The sequence below is a fragment of the Tripterygium wilfordii genome, chromosome 4, assembly GCF_013401445.1.
Source record: "Tripterygium wilfordii isolate XIE 37 chromosome 4, ASM1340144v1, whole genome shotgun sequence".
NCBI lineage: Eukaryota > Viridiplantae > Streptophyta > Magnoliopsida > Celastrales > Celastraceae > Tripterygium > Tripterygium wilfordii.
In genome coordinates this window covers 12836663-12861435 of record NC_052235.1, presented here as the reverse complement: position 1 = coordinate 12861435, position 24773 = coordinate 12836663, and the positions used below count along the sequence as shown (strand labels likewise).

General features: G+C 37.6%; 1 protein-coding gene across 6 annotated transcripts; it reads right to left on the bottom strand.

Moving 5' to 3' along the window:
- Positions 1–267: 267 nt before the first annotated feature.
- On the bottom strand, positions 268–24666 carry LOC119997559. Of its 6 annotated transcripts, none has more exons than XM_038844671.1 (8): positions 24404–24664; positions 22689–22747; positions 18487–19823; positions 18128–18188; positions 17902–18020; positions 8488–8578; positions 5961–6008; positions 268–531 (listed from the first exon to the last, which is right to left on the bottom strand). In XM_038844671.1, the coding sequence occupies exons 3-8, from the start codon at positions 19680–19682 to the stop codon at positions 430–432; spliced, it is 1617 nt and encodes a 538-aa protein (XP_038700599.1). In that variant the 5' UTR covers positions 19683–19823; positions 22689–22747; positions 24404–24664; the 3' UTR covers positions 268–429. The 6 variants fall into 6 exon arrangements, with proteins under 6 accessions (XP_038700599.1, XP_038700600.1, XP_038700601.1 ...); XM_038844672.1 differs by lacking the exon at positions 22689–22747 and having other exon boundaries at positions 18487–19593; positions 19688–19823; XM_038844673.1 differs by lacking the exon at positions 22689–22747 and having other exon boundaries at positions 18487–19568; positions 19688–19823.
- Between the last annotated feature and the right edge of the window lie 107 nt (positions 24667–24773).

Genomic DNA, 24773 nt, shown 5'->3' with positions numbered 1-24773 from the left:
TTTTTTAAAGAAAAAACGATGTAAAATTGAACAGAAAATAAATAAAATTGTAGGAAATTTGCTGATAAAATAAACATAAGGTAAAAGATCCAAGCACTCGATTTTTATCCTTAGTTCCTCGTCATAAAAATAAAGGAAAAAAATAAGTAATGTCGAATTGAACCCTGTGCATTTGACGAGGACGTAAAGGATTTAAGAAACTTTCGAATCTCCAGAAACTGATTTAAGGAGGAAAAATAAGGGTGCTTCTATTGAGATGTAAGGCCCTAAGAAAGAACAAACTCAAAAGTTCATATATTTTCGACAAGTATTGCGAAATAATGAAGGAGGTTGTATCCAACTCCAAATATTCACACTTTGAATTTGTACAATTTCAAATGTAAAAGATAACCCAAAAAGATGAGAAATCTGAACTGAGGCAAAAACATCTCATTGCCGCTGTCCAGTTCTGGCATCCCCTCCAGCATCTACTGAACTGCCTTTGTTTGCACAATTCAACTTTCGCCGTTTAGCCACTAACCGATGTCTCAGCTACACAGTAATGAAAATGTAAACGACCAAACTTAAATCTAGAAAAGAATGCTTGACCATGCAAAAATAATACTTGAAAAAATTGCACACAGAGAGGAAAACCAATGTTGAATTCTTGACATATTAGGCTGAACAAGTCATTCATAGGGACACCCGTGACGCTAATAAAATACATGTCGAGACAGAAAATTGCTGCTTAGATCATAACATAACCAGTAGAGGCATCCTTAAGACATTGAATCTATGGCAGACAAAGACTTCCTCCAAGATAATTCAGAAAAAATTGCAATAAGAATTCCATGAAAAAAGACCTATGAATCAAAGACACATCTATTTGATTTGAGAATATTTAAGGTTTTCTTCAAGTTCTCTTTATGGTGCAGGAACGAAACCAAAAAGATTATATTCCTTTCAAAATTTAATGGTCATTGTAAATATCCGATCCAAAAACTGACCATATAAATAGATGCAACTTTCAGATTTCCACTTCGAACACTATGACCTTAGACGAGAAGGCTGCAAGACTCTTAGAAGTTTGTTTCGCTGTTTTTCATTTCACTTTTTTATATGTAATGCTCGTTTTTGTAAATGCAAACAGAAAGTCAGTTGCAGTACCGCCAGTATCAAAGCATAGAAAAATCCAAGGCCTACTAATGGTTAGCTATGGTAAAAGAGTAAAGAAGCCTTGTGAAGCTTGAGTTCATAGAAAAAGCCACAATAAAATACATTCCCCACAGCAATACCAATTACATCTTTCAATTGTTTTTTCGAATGGAAGAAATAAATTTACTGCAGAGACACCAAATACATCCTTAATTGTTCTATGTTAATTTTTAAACACAAACCCAAGAAAGAGAATGAGGTAAATTAAGCACTGGTAGTGGTATGCATTATCCTTCATACTCCTCTTTGTGACAAAGCATGTCAAACCCTCTAAGAAAATCCTAACCTGGACTCTCCTTATTTTTTTGGATCCAAAAACTGTTCTTTTAGATAAGCCGCCTAACCCAAAATGATATGGCGCAGTATTTTCTCCTTACCACGTGATGCAGAAGATCATGAACCATTTCCAACGTATATAAGGACTTTGGATATAAATTTTCTTATTATCATCTGATAGATTCACAAGCAAATACAAGAAGAAAAGACTGGTTTTCGAGGAACCAGTGACCTCCAATGGTTTTCGAGGAACCAAAACCTCCCAAATACTACCTTTCCAGACCCCCCTTCCCAAACAACCCATACCAGACCCTTTATACAACCCTACCCAGTACCCACTATGTCTAATTACCAAATTATCCATACTTTTCCATACAATTACTTGCAATAGATGCAGGGTTCTATCAATACCCCCTCCACGAGAACCACCTTGTCGTCAAGGTGGGAAAAAAAAACAACTTTTGGATCCTCCACGGTCAAATGGAAAAACACTAACCCTTCTAATTTGACCCATAATGATGTCAGGCCCAATAGATCTTGCAAGCCCAGAATTGTAGATGGTGGCCCACTTGCAATTTTCACTAACTCCTTTGATTGCATTCAGTCCAAGTGACTTAACAGGCCCTAAAGTTGTGGCCCACTTCCAATCTTTTGCACATGCTTCCACCAGAACCGCGACTCCTTCTTTCTGCTCCATCTTCGTTACGCAACTGCGAGTTGCAGGTCTCACCCTAACAACGGGAGCATGAGATGGATCTTCGCCGGGTAAGTCGGGATTCAGGAGATCGAACTCCCTCTCTAGTGAAAATAGCCTACCTCTCTGTAGTGCCCTCCGCTTTGCAATTGATTCACCTTCAGCTTTCTCCAGCATGGCTTCAATCTCACTCTCCTGCCTACTGACACTTCCTTCGCCCTTGAGGGCTGTCATTTGCGATCCATTCTCTCCACCATACTTCAATCGCACCAAATCTCTCAGCTCCATCATCAGCTCTTTCACCAATGCGAACTCCTCCTTCAGATCTGCCATTTTCGTCGCAAAAGAGTCATTGGGCTCCACCATGCTTGCCGTGACCTTGTCGAGGATGACCAGCTCCGATACCATTGATAGATTCACAAGCAAATACAAGAAGAAAAGACTGGTTTTCGAGGAACCAGTGACCTCCAATGGTTTTCGAGGAACCAACCGACATGCTCATACACGCTCATCACCCAAGGCCCAACCGACACCCACCCATATGGGCCGGCTGTACCCAAGGCCTCCCAGCCCATACTAGAAAACCTTGGGTACTAAGGGAGGCCCATACCTCCCCCTATAAACAACACCTTAGCTCCCACATCTTTCGATGTGGGACAATCCTATCAATACCCTCCCCTTCAAGACCAACGCCCACGTTGGTCGAGCACCATGGCCGACCACTCCGGCAGGCGCACCCCCGTTGGTCGAGCACCATGGCCGGCCACTCCGCAGGCACGGTCCCAAGTTGAAGGCGCAACAGGATCATGCTTCGATACCATTGATAGATTCACAAGCAAATACAAGAAGAAAAGACTGGTTTTCGAGGAACCAGTGACCTCCAATGGTTTTCGAGGAACCAAAACCTCCCAAATACTACCTTTCCAGACCCCCTTCCCAGACAACCCATACCAGACCCTTTATACAACCCTACCCAGTACCCACTATGTCTAATTACCAAATTACCCATACTTTTCCATACAATTACTTGCAATAGATGCAGGGTTCTATCATCATCACCGCAATCTTTGCATATTAGAGGTATCATATTGTTATGTAATTTCTTAGTCTCTTAAATAAATTCTAAGGATATTTTATAATCCCTTATGTCTCTTGTTTATGAGAAGTGGGAAATGCTTTAGAGTCTATATGTACTTATGCACACATACTTCATAAGCTAATAGGATTGTTTTTCGACGCTACATGCTAGTGTCAGTTCTATTCCGCATATCATAGTTCTTTTTCTTCCTTGGCATGCTACAAACCATGTCACTATTAATCACAGCATTAACAGCCCCTAATTTTTCTTTAGAATAACTTTCTACATGTTTTAAACAAAATTAAGCAATCCTTATGTTTCTGAAACCTGAAATCTTTAAGATGCAAGTTCTTAGCCCTAAAGTTTCTCTAATCTTAGATTGGCCAAAACCACCCATAGGACCGAAATTCTGTACCTGTTTGACATCAGCTACACATTAAACAAGCACTTGCAGCACAAAATACACATTAGACCCCCCTTCCTTTCTCAAACTCCTTGACAGTAAGAACACTTGACAGAACAGTTAACCATAAAATGCTAAAAAAGTCATTGGAAGGAGCATCAAGTCAATATGCAATTGTCCATGGGAACTCCATATTCCAAGGATGGAAAACAATTTTTAAAGAATCATCGTAGTATAAACTGTTTGTCCATGTTCTTACATGAAAACATCACATACACTAAATCTGTCAAAATGCGTGTTCAGTTTAAATCATAACCAGCCACTAGCAGCACCAGAAAAAGCCATTAAGAGACCAGAAATATTAGTTCAATTAGTGCAATTGAAGTTTTGACAATTAGATTGACATCCGAAAATGCCATTGTCAAGTCAATAAATACTAGTCTTATGTAGAAATAATTGCAATCAGTTTTATTAATCTGGTTTTATAGGCTCCTCAAATACAACACCAGGAGGCTGTTGCCTTGATTATTCAGTATGACAGTACGTAAAGAAATCTCCAAGTCTTAGGATATCATCTGATTTTCTTTTATGAAATTACCAAGGAATACAAGTCAATTTCTTTCACCTTATATCCGATGCAGATGAAAGAAGGTTCATAGATCATATAATCCTAGAATTATGGTTTGCTTGGGAACTCAGTCTTTTATAGCTACTTCAAGTCCTATTGTTAAAATTTGTCTTAATTTTTAGTAGGGGTATGGTTTTCCAGGGTTGCCGGAATTTCAAAATTATCATGAAACCAAGTTTTTGTTAGTCTTCTATCATGTTAATTTGTAACAAGTCTTAGATACACTAGCCTAATTCATTACTTTTAGGAATTCTAGTATATATTTTTGTTTTAAGAATATTTATTTATTATTAAATGTCTTTAGCATTTGTGAAGAATTGAACATTCAACATGTTCCAAATCCTAAGGAATTCTAGTATCTTAAGATTACCAAGGGCGGGGAGTCTTTATGTATGAATGCCAAGGAAACCTAAGCAACAGGCTGGGTCGGGGACATGCAGGATTTACACAAATCTTATCACCCACATAATATGTGGAGTGGTATCATTCTTCTTTCTTTCCTTTAATTTTCCTGCACTTCCAGACCTGTTCCTACTGCTTTCAAGGCATAAATTTCTTGTTTCAAAGCCTAAATAACCCCACAACCTAAATCCAACAAAGATTATTGAAAATCTACAAAATCCTTGGAATTAACTTTTGATATGTATTATTCAAAGTCCAAAAATGGTTCCAAAATTAAACTTTTACGACCTTATTCCATCCTCACTACACACCTGAACTTTAACCACTAGAAACCCCATGTTCTTAAATTTCTTAAAGATTTGAAACTCCAAATTATACCCTAGGAAACCTTCGGAATGAGGACTGCTACTGCTGTCATACGTCAGCATCTCTCTGCTGAAGGTATCTTCGGTTTTTTTAAATGGAAAAGAATTTCATTCAAAAGGCACAAAGGTGACAAAGCACAAGATCTTGTAAATTTAGAATCATCAATTACTTACAAATCACATTCTGTAAATGGCATGTAAAATCCCTTAATCATGAAATAAATGTTGCGATTCTTGGTTAGCTAGAGATGGTTAAAATCATGGTAAATGTGGCAAGAAACTGAAGGCAGTCCATGTTTCCCCAAACAACCTAAAAATGACTGAGCAGAAAGTGGAAGAAAGAGCAAAGAAATGACTATGGCCGAGAAGTTGGTAAAAAGGTTAAACAACTCTCATGCATAGGGCTCCCACAATAGGTGGGTCAGGGACACACAGGATGTACACAGATCTTACAACACCATAATATGTGGAGAGCATGTTTCCAAGAATTGAACTTGTAACCTATAGGTTGCACTTGCACCCTTGTAACTCTACCACTAGGCCATATGCTTGCATGTTAAAGGTAAATAACTCTCATGCACAAGGCTCCTGTAGTGGACGAGGTTGGGGACAAACAAGATATACGTAGACCTTACTCCCACATATTATGTGGAGAGGCTGTTCCAAGAATTGAACAGTTGCACCTCCAGCAACTCTACCACTAGGCCATATGTTCACTCATAAAAGGGAAACAACTCTCATGCACAAGACTCTACCCAGGTACAGGCTGAAGTATGGATTCAACAAAATCAACAACCACAATCCAATCGTGGATACATCAATATGGGGGGAAAAACTATGCAAAACAGTATTACTGTCAACAGAATATCAGAATAAGTAGTTCAAATGTGAGCAGGATATAAGAATAGCACATGACATACCATCTCAACATACTTTAGTTGCTTCAGAACTTCTTCTGTTTCTAGCTCCTGAATCACAGACAACATACAAGATCAGACACAGAGTGATTGAGACAAAAAAAACAAAGACTCTGATTAAAAAAAACTGACTATCACTGCAAAGCATGCAAAAGACAGATATAAAACAAAACCACATCATGTGCAGTTGACGCAGAGAGAGCTGAAGGGATTTCCAAGGCTAAGATGGATTTATTGGGGTTCCAACAATATTGCAATTATGGAGTCAAGGATATTACTAGAGTGCTTTAGTCTTAAGGAGTTTCCTTCAATATTTAGGAGTTTAGGGTATCCTTATTGAGTTAGCAAGTCTATATCTTATTATGATTTGCAAGATTGTTTCTTTTCCAATTACAAGTAGAAACTCCTTTACTTTTACTTTTCCATATAGATAATTCAATTCTCTCAAGAAGATCATTTGTCATCAAATTTTCTTTTAGGAAATATTTTCAGGATGCTTTAGTGAGACTCTAAGTTTATCGTTTTTCGTATTTTAATTAACTAAACAACCCAGAAAACATGACATTACAGCGTTGTCACCGTTCACAGTAACAGAACAGAAACTATTCTGATTGTAGATCAACTTCAAAACTGTCCTACATCAACAGAATTCTTCTGGTGCAAGCTTTACAATAGATGAGGCAGCAATCAGCAAAATGTGGTTAAATGTTCAACTTTTAAAATGAAGTTAGTCACCAAACTAATTCCCGATAATTTGATACAAAAAAAAAAAAAGAGTTGCCTCTAAATTTGTATATCAATAAATATGCAGTTTAGAAAAAAGAATAGCAAATTTTATTACTTTGCACTAAAAAAGAATAACAAAGTTGCCTCAACTGACTTGACTGCTTTCTGTTTGATAAAAAGATATTTTTGACCAGATTATACATCAATGTAAAATGCAGGTCAGTTTTTGTCATACTGAAAGTCGTAAAAAAAATTTCACAGATAGCGAGTAATAAAGAGGCAACATGAAAATTTCGAAATCGAAATGATCCAACTCATTCCCTTTTGTAGCTGCACATAGAGTTGAGTCATAGACCACGCCAGTAGGTTGAAAATATACGGACAAAGTCAACGGAAAATATTCACAGATGGCAAAGTAAGAAAGAGACAACATGAAAATTTTGAAATTGAAATGACCAAACTCATTCTCTTTTGTAGCTGCACATAGAGCAGACCATGACAGTATGTTGAAAAAATCAACAATATATTCAAGTTTGGTGAAAAAGGAAATGATGAAGAAGCTTCCCCTCATTCTAGACTAAAGAAGAAGCTCCCGAATCGGCACAGGGCCAAATCAGCAGCAGAAGAACTGTACTAACCTGCCGCCGGGGACTTTCTCAGGGCTCCGCAGGAGAAGAAAGAAGGTCCGGGTCAAATTGATAATGAAGCGAGGGTCCCCCTGACTCCCTATTCTCTCTTAAAGCTTTATAAAGCTCGGCGAGAAAGGGTTGGTTAAGAACTATTGACTGTAAACCATAGCAGTTACAGCCACTAGATGGAAATGTTCGCCATTGGAATGAAGATGGATGAGTGGGCACTTGATTGAGCCTGGAACTGATGAAATGAATGATTCTTTCCCTTTGTAGTCATTGGTCCTAATGCCAAGAGCAGTTCCAGGTAGCCAGTGGATTAAGCCATTAATCATGGGTCAACAACGGAACGAAGAAGTCAAGTAGGTTCCTCGAAGCCGGGTAATTTATTCCCACATGTTATTGAACAAAGTGTACTGGACACACTTTTATTACGATAAATTATAGAATAGATATGGATAGCAAAGATTCAAAGCCACTTGCCTGACAAACATATGTTCATTCACCAACCTTAAGCAAAACATAGACATTTGGCTCACTAGATGTAAAGGACATGAAAATCCCTATCGGGAGAAAGAAACCTAAAAACTTAACGGTATTTACTGATAAGCATGGGAATATTCACATGTCAATATAGATTCTACTAAAAAACAAACTAGGAAATTCTTGATGTTTTCTTCTTCTTTTTTTTTCACTCAAACATTTGATTGGAACTTGGAACGTCTAATTGTCTATGCATGCATTATTTATGTATGCATTGAAGCTAAAAAATGCCTAAAAAAGTTAGTAAAATAAAAAGAATTACGAGCTAACCAACCATCAGTAGGCTTCGATTGTGAAAGTCAACCTAGTAGCATAAATCAAATCCCAGTTTCAATTGAAAAGGCTTCCTCATAATTAAAGCTCAAAAAGTTAGCATTCATCATATACCTAGTCCCAAATCCCAGCTCAGATTTTCGACAAAAAAAAAAAATCAAAACGAAATAATGTTTACAAACCAGATCTTTCTTCTATTTTGGTAATGATTTACAAACCTAACCCATGACATATTCAATATTCCAAGTTTCCAACAAAGAAATGATTTAACTAAGAACAGTTCATGTGGAAAAAAAATGTTTCAAAGAGTAAACGTCGAAATAATAGAGTGATTTGGAAGAATATGAAGTTAACTTCACCTGAGGTACAGCACAATCTGCATGGATTGGATCCCAAAGAAAAGCACAGAAGCACTCCCAATTATCAGTTTGGGCTTCAAAAAGCGGAGCCCTAATATTATTAAATGTTTTCATTGTTATGCATCTTAAAAAAAGGTTAAATAAAAAAAATAAAAAAAAGAGGTAAACAACTCCCGTAGTGGGCGGGGTAAGGGACACGCAAGATGTACGCAGACTTTACCCCCACATATCCCCACATAATATGTGGAAAGACGGTTTTCAGGAATTGAACTCATGACCACTAGATTGCATCCCTGCAACTCTACCACTGGACCACATGCTTGCTTGTCCACAAAGGAATTGTTGGCCTAGTGGTGGCCTGTTCATTAGGGCTTGAACCAGGGTAAAGTTCCATTTTGGAATCCCCTCTCACTAATAACAATAATAATAATAATAAAAACCATGATATATCAAAAAAAAAGATTCATTATCTATACCCATCACTCTAAGCACATAAAATAATTGAAAGAAACCAAAAAAAAAACAAGAATAATGAATCACAAAAAGTTGGCAACCTAGCACAAAATTACATTGCATAACAGTAACTAAATAAAATGGGGATAGCAATTAACCAATAATTAAGAGAAAGTCAATAATTACTAAAGCCATCATATAAACTCGTTTGTGGCAGAGTGTGGATCATCAAGCCAGTAGAGGACTGGACATATATCTGGACCCAGCGACCATATCCAAATCCAAGTGACATTGTGTAGAGATTCAGGTTCAGGAAAGTATTGTATGGACCAAGAAACTTTTTTGGTTAACGAGATTATGATATCATTTGCTTGTTCAATCTAGCAGGCAACAAGAGATGATGGGTTCATGTTCTTAACAATACATGAGATGGTTTATGTGTATTTAGGGTTTACAGTACAAATTAGAAGTCACGGGTTTAATTTCCAGATCTTTATGTGTATTTAGGGTTTACAGTGCAACTTAGAGAGGTCACAGGTTTAATTTCTGGAAACAGCCTCTCCACATATTATGTGGGGGTAAGATCTGCGTACAACTTTCCCGTCCCTGACCCCGCCCACTGCGTGAGCCTTACGCACGGGAGCTGTTTAACATTTTAATACATCTTTATGTGTATGCTGAACAGCTCTCTCATATCACTGGCACAAAACTTGATAAGAATGTGTTTTTTCCTAATAGTTCGCAATCTTTGCTTGCATTTTTTTTTCTGTAGTAAAGAATTTAGGTTGAAGTTTATAGTTTATTTGGTAGTCTTAGTAGGGATGTGTTATGCGGATTGAAGGAATTGACCTTATTCATATCATTGAGAGCTATTTTATACAGGATACAAATCACCCATTTTGGCAAGTCAACTATACAATGAATAATTGACAGCTAACTATTGACAGCTAACTAATTGACAGCTGTATACAGCAAATACACGCTAACTAACTGAAGGACTTGCTAACTCATAATTTGAAGGAATTATGAGTAGGGAAATAGTGGGATAGCATTTTGAAGGGCCGGTAAATTCGTTTGACAAACTTAAATCAAATAAGTTGACATCCTCTCGGTTTTATATGTTGACCGGACCTCTATTTTGAAGTCCTAATACCACCTAATTAGGGGGTTCTAGTGTCTAGTGTCTAAAGTAATGCATTTGTGTTTAAATATAGTAATTTTACCCTTATAGATATTTCCCTTTGGTTTTCCAGGAAATCGGGCTTAAATGACTGAATTGGGTACTTTCGGAGCTAAATGAGGAAGCTGGAATTCACCAAGTGTCCGACACCTTACGTACTGTCCGGACACTTCCTTCACAAATCAAGACAGAGGCTTCACTAACTTGGAGGACGCTTGAAGTGTCCGGACACCCTCCTTAGGTGTCCGAACACTTACTTCACAAAACTCAACAGAAGCAAGCCCAAAGACCCCTAGTATGCTCGAGTGTTCGGTCACCTCAAGAGCCGTCCGGACACCTACCACGGATCTGTAATTTTCTGCACCAAAGCTTCAAGGGCATTTGGGCTAAATCATGTATGTAACCAATGGGAAACCTTCTTCACACCATTCTCTATGCTTTGCGCCAAACCAAGCCCTAAAACTCTTCAACCCAAGCTAAATATCGTTGGTTCTTTGCTGCTTGAAATCGAAAACCAGTAATGGAAGAGGCGGAGAAAGCAATTTGCACAGCTGAGGTAACGAGGTGGTTTTTGCGAAACGGAGGAGAAGAAGTATTTGCGATATTTGAAGAAAGATGAAGAAAGGGAAAGGTTAGGGATTTAGGGCATTGTTAGGTAATGGGCTTGGGTAGAAATAAGAGATGGGCTGGGTTTGGGTAATAACTAGGTTTGGGCTGATGAGCTGGGTCCAAATGTACTCAGGGTTGGGCTTCGCTAAACATAGAAATGGGCCCCCTTTTTAATATATATATTGAACTGCTCCTGCGTCCGAACACCACAAGTGAGTGTCCGGACAGATTACTTCATCAGAATTTGGTTGCTCTCTGTCACATTTTGGCATGAAGTGTCCGGACACTCACTTGTGGTGTCCGGACGCATAAGCAGTTCAATATATAAAAATAAAAAAGTGGGCCAATTTCAATGTTTAGCTAAGCCCAAGCCCGAGTACAGTACATTTGGACTCAGCCCATCAGCCCAAACCTAGTTATTACTCAAACCCAGCCCATCTCTTATTTCTACCCAAGCCCACTACCTAACAATGCCCTAAATCACTAACCTTTCCCTTTCTTCGTCCTTCTTCAAATATCGCAAATCCTTCTTCTTTTCCTCCGTTTCAAGACAAACCACCCCATTACCTCAGCTGTGCAAATTCCTTTCTCTGCCTCCTCCATTACTGGTTTTCGATTTCAAGCAGCAAAGGACCAACGGTATTTAGCTTGGGTTGAAGAGTTTTAGGACTTGGTTTGGAGCAAAGCATAGAGAATGGTGCAAAGAAGGTAACGGTCCGTGACTCAAATCTTTGGGGTTTTGCTTTGTTCATTGGTTTTGCACTGGTATGAGTTTGAATTGGGTCTATTCTCATTATGCTCCAAATTGCTGGGTTTGGTGAGAATTGGAGGTTGCTTTGAATGATTGCTTGGTTTGCTGTGCTTTTGAAATCTCAGGATTTTTTCTAGCTAGTTGGGCTAGCTTGTGATTCTGTTTGAAACTGAAGTGCTGGACTGTTCTCTTAATTTTGAATTCGGGGAGCAGAAGCAGTTTGTTTGGGTTGTCTTCTACAAGTTTGTGGACTGCAGTTTGGTGCAATTTGGAGGCTATTTTGGGGTATGTTAAGGGCAGTAGTATGCTGTGTTGCATCTCCGCTGTGTTGGGTGGAGTTGTGTTGTTGGATTTTTGAAGTGTTATTGCTGGTTATGGGCAGATTTTTGTGCAGGTTGTTGAAGTGTTAAAACTGCAGGTTTTCTGGGAGTTAATTGCAGATTTTTCTGGGCTGTGTTTGGGGAATTCTGTGCAATTTTTCTGGCTGTACTTTACTACATTTTTGGGAAGATTTTGAACTCTAGTTTGCTACTGATTCTTGGAAATATATTTTATGCAGTATATACTGAATTCTGGGATGGTTTGAGCAGAGTTTCTAGACAGTTTTTAGTGCAGTTTGCAGGCTGTCTGAGTGTAATATTTGCTGAACATTTTTTTTTTTCGGGTGATTGGAGTTGCTGTGTTGGTGCTGAATTTGTTTGCTAATTGCTGAATATGTCTTGCAAGAGGTCTCGGGCTGCAAAAATAGTGGTGTCAGTGAAGGACGAGCTGAAGCTCCTCCCACTTTTATAAATGCCGAAGCCAAGGAGGATTACGAGAAATATTGGAAAGAAAATCAGTGGTTGTTGAGCGACAGTGGAAGCTGGATAACTTTCAGGGAATAGCAGTGGGGAAATTTGATGCGCTGAGTTGGAAATCTCGGATTGTGGCATTGTGGTGAAAGACACTTGTGGAATTTTCTGGACCATGCCACCAGAATTTAGTGAGGGAGTTCTTTGCTAACATTACCAAGTCATCTCTTGAGGGGAATTGCTTGTTGGTTTCCACAGTAAGAGGGAATCAGGTACTCATTACAGTTGGAAGGATTGATACTTTCTTCAATCTACCCCCTTTTGCTCCAGACTCTCAGTTTAAATATGGAGACGAAAGTGATGATTGGGATATGATTGTGTAAACGTTGTTTGTGTTCGGTACTAAGTGGGAAAACCGAAACATCTGGAAGGGATTACTGAAATGGGAATACGTACCATTGCATGAATCATCCTGTTACAATCTATTTCCCCAGGGCAGGAGTGCAAGTGTGGGCAAGGATAGAGCACAATTACTATATGCTATCATTTTTGGGAGAAGAATAGATATATCTCACTTTATTTACTGCCACATTCATAATTACTATTTGAAAGCAGGAGACTCGCAGACTAGTATCCCATTTGGAGCGCTCTTGACAGCTATGATTAGGAAGGTCGGGGTTGTATCGACGATGGACATAGGTACGGCCACCAATGTTCTTGGGCCTATTGATCGTATATGTATGGGGAAGTCATGGGGGAATAGGACGAGAGTCTTAGCACAGCCGCAGGTTGATGATTTTGATGATACGGGAGTAGGTGAGGGCTCGTCTGTTGGACAGTCGGGGCACCAGTTGGTAATTGACAAATTGATAGAGGTTCGCACTGATTTTGAGGGATTACAGTGGACAATCGAGCAGATGGATGAGAGGCAGCAGCAGACATATCATATGGTGAGAAAGATACACAATATGCTGCAGACCATTGTTTCCAGGCCTCCAGTCCCTCCTCCACAATCACCTACCCCACCATTACCATCACCAGCAGAGGATTAGACCTAGAGTCCATTTTGAGAGTTAAGCTAGATTGAGGCTTCCATATATTCTGATTATCATGTATCAGCCTAAAACTCTCTGCTACCCTATGTTATTTTGTTTCATTTCTGTTGTCTTTATTTTGATTGCTCAGGATTGTGGATATTTGGCATGTACTATTGTTTGGATATTATGGTTGTCGACTGTTATTTCAAATTGATGCATTCATGATATGTCTTCAACCATTTTTGAAGAGTATGGTATGAAATTTCTAACTTTATCTCTTGACAATTGATACTTTATTGTTCATGACACAGAAGTGACTAGTTTGACCCTAGGAAGGGAAGGGTAGATGCTTTTGGGATTCACTATCAATTTGAATGTTAATTTCTTATTCTTATTCAAATGTGCAAAGTGTAGAGTAAGTTCCCTAATTTCTTTTGTGAAACCGATGCATGTAATTAAGTAGGATGATTATGATCAATTTCTCTTGGGATGATTGAGACTTATTTTGATATAAAATTGTGGTTGAGCATGCATCTTGGCACTGAAGAATTTGGATGACTGCGTTTTTGGATTCTTTTGTCTGGAAATTACCTTTTTACCCTTCTCATTCTTTTCAACCGTTCTTTATTGATATACATTGGGTTTTGCGTGATTCTTTTCATCAATTATTCATTTGATATCCTATGAGCATGTTCTTCAATAGCTTTGCAACATTACATTTGATTACTGAGAAGTGTGATTTTTGTATTTGCCACTTGCTTGTGAACTTAAGATTGAATGATTCATTAGGTTGAGAGATTTGAGCCCAGCCTATTCATTTGTGAGTCATTATAAATCCTAAATTTCTTTAAGCTTTTTGATTTCACTTACAAGCCTTGTGTGAGCCACTTTCTCAAATATTTCCCACCTTTGGTTGCAAGGTTTAGTAGGAGCTTGAAAAATAAGTTGGTAGTGATATTACCCCTCCTTATTTCGGAAAAAAAAAGCGCTTAGAAAAGAGAAGAAAAACATCAAAAAGAGATGTATGCAATAAAGTTAATCCTTTGTATGTAAAGGAGGAGAAGTGTTTAAATTTGTGGTACAATGGAAGGGGTGATAAAATGGGAATTTAGCTCACATGTTTGAACTTAACCTTGCAACTTGTCACCTAGGTACGCGAGTGAGTTGGTGGATGCATTAATTGCTCTTGTAGGTGATTTCTTTCTCAAAACTGTGTCCATCCATATTATCTTTCATAAACACATACATTTAATCTAATTGTGTAAGTCATTCAATTAACACAATGCTTTCATGTTTTTGTGTACATTTGGGATTGGGGATTTATGAATACCAAAAGGGTCCATAACAAGGTTTTACTTGTGTTAATGTGTTGTGTTGAGTTGCATTGCTTGATTGCACATATATTTTTCATAGTATAAAATGTTCTTAGTCATCTTTGAGGGGATTGAGATTGATTTTTCAAAGATTTTGCATGTTTTCGACTAGCAGGGGGAATTGGGGGATTAGCTCTATTTCTTGCATGTGAACTTAAGAATCATTTATGGTGGTTTCAAAGTAATAGTGGATCCCTTGGCAAGTGTTTGTGGGTATCGCTATGATAAGCCCTCACGAGACTACAACTCATCCACTAGGGTGACCTAGGGGTTTAGGCTTATTGCATACGCTAAATGCAACCGTGATGCCTACGTCTGTGAGTTAAGGATTTTATTTTTTTAGGTAGTATTTGCATTGCTAGGGACTAGCAACGTCTAAGTTGAGGGGTTTGACCGGACCTCTATTTTGAGGTCCTATACCATCTAATTAGGGGGTTCTAGTGTCTCAAGTAATGCATTTGTGTTTAAATAAAGTAATTTTACCCTTATAGATATTTCCCTTTGGTTTTGCAGGAAATCGGGCTTAAATGACTGAATTGGGGACTTTTGGAGTTGAATGAGGAAGCTGGAATTCACCAAGTGTCCGGACACCTTATGTACCGTCTGGACACTTTCTTCACAAATCAAGACAAAGGTTTCACCAACTTGGACGACGCTTGAAGTGTCCGGACACCCTCTGGAAGTGTCCAGACACCTGCTATCTGGACACCCTCCTTAGGTGTCCGAACACTTACTTCACAAAACTCAACAGAAGCAAGCCAAAAGACCCCTAGTGATGTTCGAGTGTCCGGACACCTCAGGAGCCGTCCGGACACCTACCACAGATCTGTAATTTTCTGCACCAAAGCTTCAAGGGCATTTGGGGTAAATCATGTCTGTAACCAATGGGGAACGATTTTATAAGGGTAGTTAAGTATTTTCTATTGTAAAAGAGGGGAAAACCCTAGGATTTTGGGATTCTTTCTAATTCTTTCACTTTTGAACATCTAGCCTCCATAGTTTTTCTCTCTTTTTCTCACTCTAGGGTTTTGCTTGGTTATTGTGATTTCGTTTGTAAACATTGATTTTCAACTATAAAATTGATGTCTATATCCATTATGATGAGTGGCTAAGTTTCCTTTCTAGTTTCTAGTCCCGAACGGTGGGTGCAAGGTTTCGATTACTCAAGTTATACTCAAAGAATCGTAACTTCGATTTCTTTCTTTTAATTTCGTGATAGTTGTGTGATTGGATACATGAGAATGACATATTTGATTGTATTCTTGGATTGTCTAGTCTAGGGATTGCATCTAATATGTTCGATTGAGAATTGTTAAACCCATTGCATGATTTCCTTAATTAATCGAGTTTTTCATTGCATAGCTATTAATTATGTGTATTGATGATGGGGTTTTGGGTTAGTTTAGGAAAGTGCTTGGGAGAGTTATGGTTAATTGATCTTTCAGTGTGAAACTAGGGTGTTAGCCAAGCCGAGCCCCAAAGGGAACATTAATCCATAATATTAGATGTTTATCCTTTTACGTTCTTTGTAGATTAGGAGACCTGATGGCCTACATGTATGAATTGAAGTCTTATATCCCAATTCTCTTTGCATACGCATGATTGATAGTATCACACAATGCATTGTGTATGGTTGTGTGTGTTTGCAATGATACCTTGAGTATGAGAACCGAGTAGCCACCAGGACGGATTAGAGACTAGGTTTTTAATTAATTGTTTTAAATCCAATTCGTGCTTACTTTGATTACAAAATCGCTCATGCTACCGAGTTATTCGGCCCATTTCATTTATTCGCTTTTATTAGATATTCATTGCGTTTATTAGTGTTAGCTAGACATTTGCATATCATTCACCACCAAATTTGCATTGCTTCCTAGTGGATCGATACCGGACTCACCGGTTTATTACTTGCCGATACCCTACACTTGGGATAACTACACTCACTTTAGTGTCGGTCATATGTCCCATGCAATATGCATAGAGGCCATTACAAGTTTCATATAGCTATTTATGGAACTGTTCTATGCTTTCTTATTCTCATGCTTTTCATTTTTTGAATAATTGGAATATGTTTTCCTACTTATCGTGTACTCTATTAGAGATTTTCAACTTCACATATATTGCAAAGGGAAGTGATACACAACACGAGTCTCCTCCTATCTTTGCACACAACTTATCAATGTGTCAAAAACAAACCATACCGACACCCACACTGTGGTGCTGTTTGGGAGTGTTGTCAACTGCTGTGAAGTGTTGTGCGGTGCTGTGAGTTATAAAACTGTGGTGCTGTGAGGTGAGTTGGAACGCAAAAGTTGTTTGACGCATCACTTTTAAAACTGTGGTGCGGTGTTGTGAGGTGCATTTGGCGTATCTAAATTACGGTTATATTAAATGATTAATAATATTAATATAAAATCACTTAACGTTGTACATTAATCTAAAATAAAATAATTGACCTAATTTGATTACGTGAGACAATTCAACATATATTTTAAGCGTTTGGGAGTGCTGTGAGGTGAGGTGAGGTGAGGTGAGGTGCTGTGAGGTAAAAGGCTGTTGTGCTGTGAGGTGAGTTCTGTTGTAAAAGCGTTCGGCGTGTCACAAAAAAACTGTGGTGCGGTGAGGTGAGGTGAGGTGAGGTGCAATTGAACGCAGTGCAAACGCACTGCCAAACATATACTATATGAGTCCAACATTCGTACTTCACAACAACATACTCAAATTCATCATTAAATAAATAGGTAAAAACACACAATCTACACCACGAAAATTTTGTTGTTCCCCCTTATAAGCTTAACATAAAATCACTCAAAAACTTATCACAGTAGTATTATTATTCCCTTAGCGTTTAAAATACGGCTAAAAGTTTAATTATTTGAATCATCAATGCCTACCAACACACCCCTACACACCAGGAGTCTTTAAGAAATACAGATATTTTTCACTCAGCGTGCTATGGCGTGGAATTCAACTATTATTAGCTACTGAAAGAAAGCCATATAAACGAAGTTATTTTTTGTATATTGTTTTTAGGCTATTCCCTAGAAGCATGTGTTCATTCACTTCATTTCCTGCTCAAAATGAACTCACATTCACAAATGTTCAATAAGTTCACTGGTAAGCCAATTTCTCCTTCTAAACAAATGATAAATTTAATGAATGTGATTCTATTTAGCTGTGAATGTAAAATCACTAAAGATAGCAAATAAATTCCTCGTACCTGCGCCACTTCCCACAGATAACTTCATTGCCTTCTTCTGCAACACCACATATAACCTCTCTACATTGAAGCCAGTTACCTATAGGGTCTTTCTTCAAACATTTTTCAGTATTCAACTCCTATGTCAAACAAAAGGAAATAGAGTGTCACTTCTCCCATTATCTCCTGCATCTATACTGCCAACTAGAATTAATAGTGAAAAAGAACACATAAACTGAGGCCTTACATGTGAACTAGTACAACTTGATGCTCCTGGCAGCAGTAGTTCATCAAATGCGTCAATTTCACTGCATCAAAATCAAGAAATAAGTTGGCAAAAAATAGATATGGAAGTACAGATCTATAATTCAGATGGTAATTAGTATCGATCTTTCATGGATATTAATCTCAATAAACAAACAAACTTTTATCACAATCACCTTCAAGTAATCACAATTAGGGGGCCCAAAAAGAAATCTTTATGGCAATTTAAATATTATCATTACTCAGAATGCTAACTAGAGATTCAATCAAAATAGTGAATCTATAATTAATACATGTAACTAATTCAAAAGAACAAATGTGACAAAGAAAGAAAGAACATACCTATTCCTTGGACCCAACCATTCAGGAACTTCTACTTGAAAACCTTTGCCAACTCGAACACTAGTTCTATATGGGTCTGTTTCTATCAACATTAATGCAATAGGATTTGATTCATCTTCATTCCATGCATTCTTACTTCTGTCCCCTCCATGGATGATATTTGAAAATTTCCTGGAAGTTTTCTTCCTCATGCACTTGTCATTCAAACACAATTGGCAAAACCATTCATCATCTTCTGGAATGTTTTTTATAGGGGGATTACAGCAAGAAAGATGATAGGCCTCTTCACAAGTATCACAAATTAGAAGCTTCAGGGTAGTTCCTGAATTACCACACATTTTGCATGACCGAGAACAGCTGCTATCACTACTACCTCCAAAACCATCATCAGAAGCATGAGTCATAGTAGATTTAACAGCTCTGAGAAAGCCCTGGCTTCTAAGTACAGCGATGCATAAATCTCTAGCTGACATACCTTCTCCCAAGACCTCGGTGAACGTCACACTCGAGGAGGAGCACTCTCCCCTGTCATCTGCTTCAGTTTTCATGGAAGCTTTGACAAGTTCCATAGCAGACTTTGATGACGAGCAGCTATCATTTACACTATCAACAACTACAATCTTGTGTAAGACACTTTTTGCTGCTTCATTAGAACCACGTTCTTCTATAAATGAAGATCCATTTATAGTTTCCGACTTTAAAACGTTAGGCTCAACATTGAATACAGGAGGAGGCCTGACAGTAACTCCAACGGCTAGAGTTTGAAGCTCATTAAGAGAATCTACAGGTTGTTCCTCCACTGCCACTGAAGGAGCACTGAAATTCACAACAGAACGACAATCAACAGCTCTCTTTGCTTTTACAGAAGTCTGTATTGGGAAATCGAATGAAGAATTCCCTTGTTGCTTTCTTCTTACGTATACAAACTTAGGTGCAGGACTTTCGGACATTGGACTGACAGTAGATAACTGAGAAAGTTCAGAAAAGTTTAAGGGGCATATATCATTAGCATTGTCTTTTTTCTTTGTGACTGAAGTAGCTTCATTGAGTCTATCATTGGGTTCTTCACATTTTGGAATCATCTGCCAAGTTTCAGCACCAGGCATCCTATTACACATAAGATCTTCTTTCCTGAGAATAGATACATGAAATAGAGCAGCTTCAATTGAACTGGGAAGAGAACTCTGTATCAACATTTCACCTGAACTATGCTAATATCGGAAATGTCCAGCTCTTTCGATGCCACCGATTAGCTCCTTTTTTATGATTCCCATATGAAATTCATGCTGACCATGAAAAATTACTACTCCAATTTACATCATAAATGGTCCTGATATCTGCGGAAGAAGAGGAGAAAAAACAAGTTAAAGAAATTCCACGACATTGGGCATCAAGTAAAAAATTCAGCACTCATTTTATCCACTCTTGCTCTGATAGGGAAAGAGAAGTTAGAGAGTAGCTAGGATAGAAGGAAAATATACTAAGGATATATGAAAGACGCAAGACACAGTATCATTATTCTTCTGGCTACAAGCAAATCTTGCATTTCATCTCTCCAAATGTGCCACATTGTTTTCAAATCAGCCACACAACTGTTCATGCAAGTTCAAAAGTCTCATTTTGACAATTCAAGCACTAGTTTTGGCCAAAGAGCATAGATTTATTGTACTTCAGTTACTTTGTTTATGTCCTTTTACACAGTTTGTGCAACAGATGCATATAGATAATCTCATTGCCATTAGGCATCACAGTAAGGTAATGTTGCGATTTCATGCAGTTACAGAGCTGCGAATAAAGAGAGGTTGAATGGGGATCTTAGTAGCAAAGACCTTGTACATTCAAAATACTAGTTCTCATGAGCAAATCCTTTAAAATCAATAGGTCAAGTCTCAATGTTCATTTTGCAATAGAACAATTCTCATTGTTCATTTTGTAATAGGTCAAGTCCCAATGTTCATTTTGGTAGAGAGAAAGCCTAGTAAAAACCACTAGCTCTTAAGCTAGCTACATTTGTTTTGTATGTATGAATAGAGGACACTAGTAGATTGTATGAGAGACAACTTCCGTTTCACTTCTTATTTATTCTACTTTAGATCGTCACATGTTTCAGGAGAGAACAAATAGATGTTACAAAGATGTAGGCAAAACTTCATCAAAGAGCTTCAAAAGAAGAAAATCAAAAGCTTCCCAAAACATCTAACTCTTATATCATCATCACCATCATTGGATTATTTATTTCAAACAGTTTGGGTCTGCTAAACGAATCAATATGCGAAATCAATTTGAATCCACTACATGGATTCTCTTTCACTATTCATTCCTAATCAGAGCTATACTCTCCATTGATCCCATAGAGCCCATATTATTCTTTTTTACTTCCATCCACACCTTTTTGGGACTCCCACTTCTCATTTTACCATCTATCTCCTACTTCAAAAATTCAAATTCAAAATTCTTGATCAATGGAGGATCACCACAGCTGTCTTATTGTACATTCCCATAGCTTTTTAAATAGTTTTCTCGAATCTTTACCTTCAATATGCACGACTCCTAACTTAGATCTAATAGGCTCATTTCTTCTCATATACTTCCTTGTGAGAAAATCCAACACAACATTCTCATTTATGCTGCATTCATTCTTTGGGCATACTGTCTCCTAACATCCAAATATTCTATACTGCATATGTAACTCTTATACACCAACTCAAAATCATGATAACAGTTAAGTAATCAATAATTTAGTAAAGAACGAAGAGAAATAAGACATTCAAAACTACAAACCATTTGTTTCATAATAATACCTCAGTTAAGAACTTTTATATATGCCCTAATTCTAATTTCGAACTAATTAAGCATTCTAGTTATCGACGATTTCAAAAGGTTACTGATGCAGGAGGAAATAATAAAAAAGATCAAACCAATGTTTAATCAACAATAGAACCCTGGAATGCACTAGATTTGAGAGAAAACTCTGTAGGGTTTTTCAATAAGTTTCTCAAAATCAAAAGTTAATGACCACGAGGGCTAGCTACAACCTAAATGGATGAAAAATGCAAAACATAAAATTACTACAATACCCCTGAAACATAAAACGGTCCGTTTAATGCCCTAGACGATGGAATTTCGCAAAACTAGTGTGGGGGTAAAGGCATAGCAACTAGTCCTGTTCAAAATGTCGATCCGAGTCACCCAGTCAAATTTCGTGCAATTCTGACAACGTGTCAATTTTCAATCCTACTAGGCAGTTTTATTGTAAATATAGCAAAACTAGTCCTAAATCAGTTACAATGTAGACTTCAAATGATAGAAAAAAATTTATCCATGAAACAAAGGAAATAAGGTTTTTCACTCTGGTGACAAACACTAAATACGGCAAAAAGTCAGATTCATAAAACCAAGTAAAGACTGAAAACTTGATGAACTAAAAACTTTATAAGCTCGAAAAAACACGTGGGTAGAAACAAGGAGTAACCATTTATAAGGAGAGGGATAGGATTATTCCCACTACTCCTTCCCACAATATCTTCTAAAACTAGCTTTGGAAGATTTTACAGGGATAAGATAACAATTATCACAAATAGTGGCATGAAACAACCATATTGTATTAGACTGTACAGAGAGATAATAAAGAAGTTCAAAAAATTATCCATAGCATGGAGAATGACAGAAACATAACCACAAACTACCTAGAAGTAGGATATTGATTAGCAATCTGCATGACAATAAGTAAATTAGCTATATTAGGCAGCTGTTTTGTCAGAAAATAAGGATCTTAAACAGCTAGCCCGGGTATGGTAAACAGTCAACACTAGATCAACCATCAGAAATATATAGTACCTTCCTGTATTCCAATGCCAATCCAAAGACAAGATTTTCATCTATGTATGTAAACTACAGTTATCAAAGAAACAGTTAGAAATTATAAAATGAAATTTAGTGAACAAATCCCCACCCCCTCACTCCCACCATGTGTGTTTTTGTGCGTACTTGTGTCTTAGAAAACCAATTTCTCACCTCGATGTGATAGTGTCCTAGAAAACCATTTTCTCACCTCAATCTTATCACAAACCTGAAGGGAAAGATGAGGGATATATAATGTAATATCTGGACCAAAACATTCAGCACACTTTTGGGATCTCAGAAAGGAAAATTGAGAATGAAAATCGGTGAGAGAACAAATAAAACGCAGATAAGCACTTAACTTTGGAAGTGAAGAAGCGACTTATCAGCATCTTTCACACTTAGTGTTCCATTCCCTAATCTTTAAGAGATGCAATCAAACCTTAATCATCAGCTTAAATTCTGGAAAGAATAAATGTTAGAATCCATCATAAAAATTTATTGAGGAAGAAACCTAATTTTGTAGCAACTTAGACATTTCCTTTTCTTACCTGATTCTTTCCGAACAAAATTCCTTTTTTTCCTTTCGAGAAGGTATGGAAGAATAAAATTAAGAAAGAAAGACAAAACTGGTTCAAGTAGTTAGGTGGGAATCAATTTTAGTCCCCATGGTTTCAAGACGTACAAAATTAGTCCTCTTGGTTCAAACATTCTATTTTAGTCCTTCCGTCCATTTTCTTGAAACCCTTATTATCAAGCCCTAAATCTAATCCAAGGCAAGAAAAGCTTGGCATGCATAATAAATCCCATGGATGAGGGTGCTACTTTTTTATTTTTCATAAGATCTCATTCAGTTTCAAAAATCTTCCCAGAGTATGATGAACGCTTGTGAGTAAGACTTCTTACTCCATCATATAGGATGAAAACTTCTATATCTCAATGAGACTTGGAACAAGTACATAGATCAGCAAAGGATAGGAAAGCTCAACAAAAAAGGAATTGGAGATTTTCAATTCCTGCTTCTCTTGTTTGCTAGTTCATCAAATTAAGAATAATAGCGTATTTAAAATTTGATAATAGGTGATTTTCAAAGACGGGGTTGATTATCTGAAGCGGGTTTATGACATGGATGAGTTGCTATAAGATTGTTGATGTGGCGCTTCCACAAATTAATTGAGGTTCTTACACAAACTAGACAGAAAGAATAAATGTCAAGAGCTCAAACCACAAGGACTAATTTGTACTTCTTGAAAGTTGAAACCAAAAGACCGAAAATTGATTTATACCATACTACGGGGAGCATTTTTGGCGTTAATCCTAAAATTATAAGGCATCAATGGGTGTCGCCCATGAGATTCTTATTTTATAGGTAAGCGTTTTGGGTGCGGGGAATTCAAACCCTCCCCATTGGGTACGGATTGTAAGGACCCTGCCACTCAACCAATTGCTGGTCCACTACATGAACGAGAGTCAATCAGACCCAAGAGCATTGTTATCTTGAAAGGCTTGACTAGAAATCCAAAAACACAAAGACACAACCACGAATTGGACAATGTTGATTTCTCCCTTTCAAAGCCCTCTTGTTTTCCCCTTCCAAGCTGTCCAATGAATGGCCAAAGGGACAGATGCTTTGCCACAACCCTAGTCTCTTACCCATATCATATATCTCCAAGTTTCAAAGGCTATATCTCTACAAATCTCAATTTCCCCTCTACTGCCCTCCATCCTTCCAAGATTTAGTTCTAAATGCTGCCTAGACTCAGGAAACCCATGAACATTCCTTAATAATACTAAAAACCTAAAATTTTTAATTTCCTTCTCTTGCAGGTGGCCTTAACTGAATGTTCTATGGTGCTAATCCTTGTTTTTTGGTACAAAATGCAATATCAAGGATGCTAGGACCCAATCAGATTCAATTTGCACAGAAACCAAAACCTTGAATACATGGAGATAAACTGTAAGTGAGAAATCAAAAAACATTGCTTATCAAAGCTCAATAACGTAAACTAGTTCACATAAAAGAAAACACATATTGAAAACGCATAGTAATTGATAAAAGGAAGGAAAAGAAAAGTACCTGAACAAAGAACCCTAAAAGATTTAAAATAACTCTTCAAGTACCCAAAGCAGATTCGTTTACTTGTCTGTATTCAAAAAAGGTAACTCCTTAGAAACTATATGATAACGGGCTTGCATTGATACCTCCTCAAATCCCCCAAACAACTAAAACTCTAAAAACCCTCTCTGTCTCTGCTTTTTGTTTCTCTCCCCCTCCCTGTCTCTCTGTTTTTCTCTCCCCTCTATTTCTTTCCTAAACTCATTTTCTTTTGGGCTCTAACATTTGTATGTACTTCATGAGTCGCTTGATAGGTTCAAATAGTAAAATAATTTTAATCCATTTATAGATAGAAAAACGCACAATTACAACTCTTTTAAAAAAAATTACG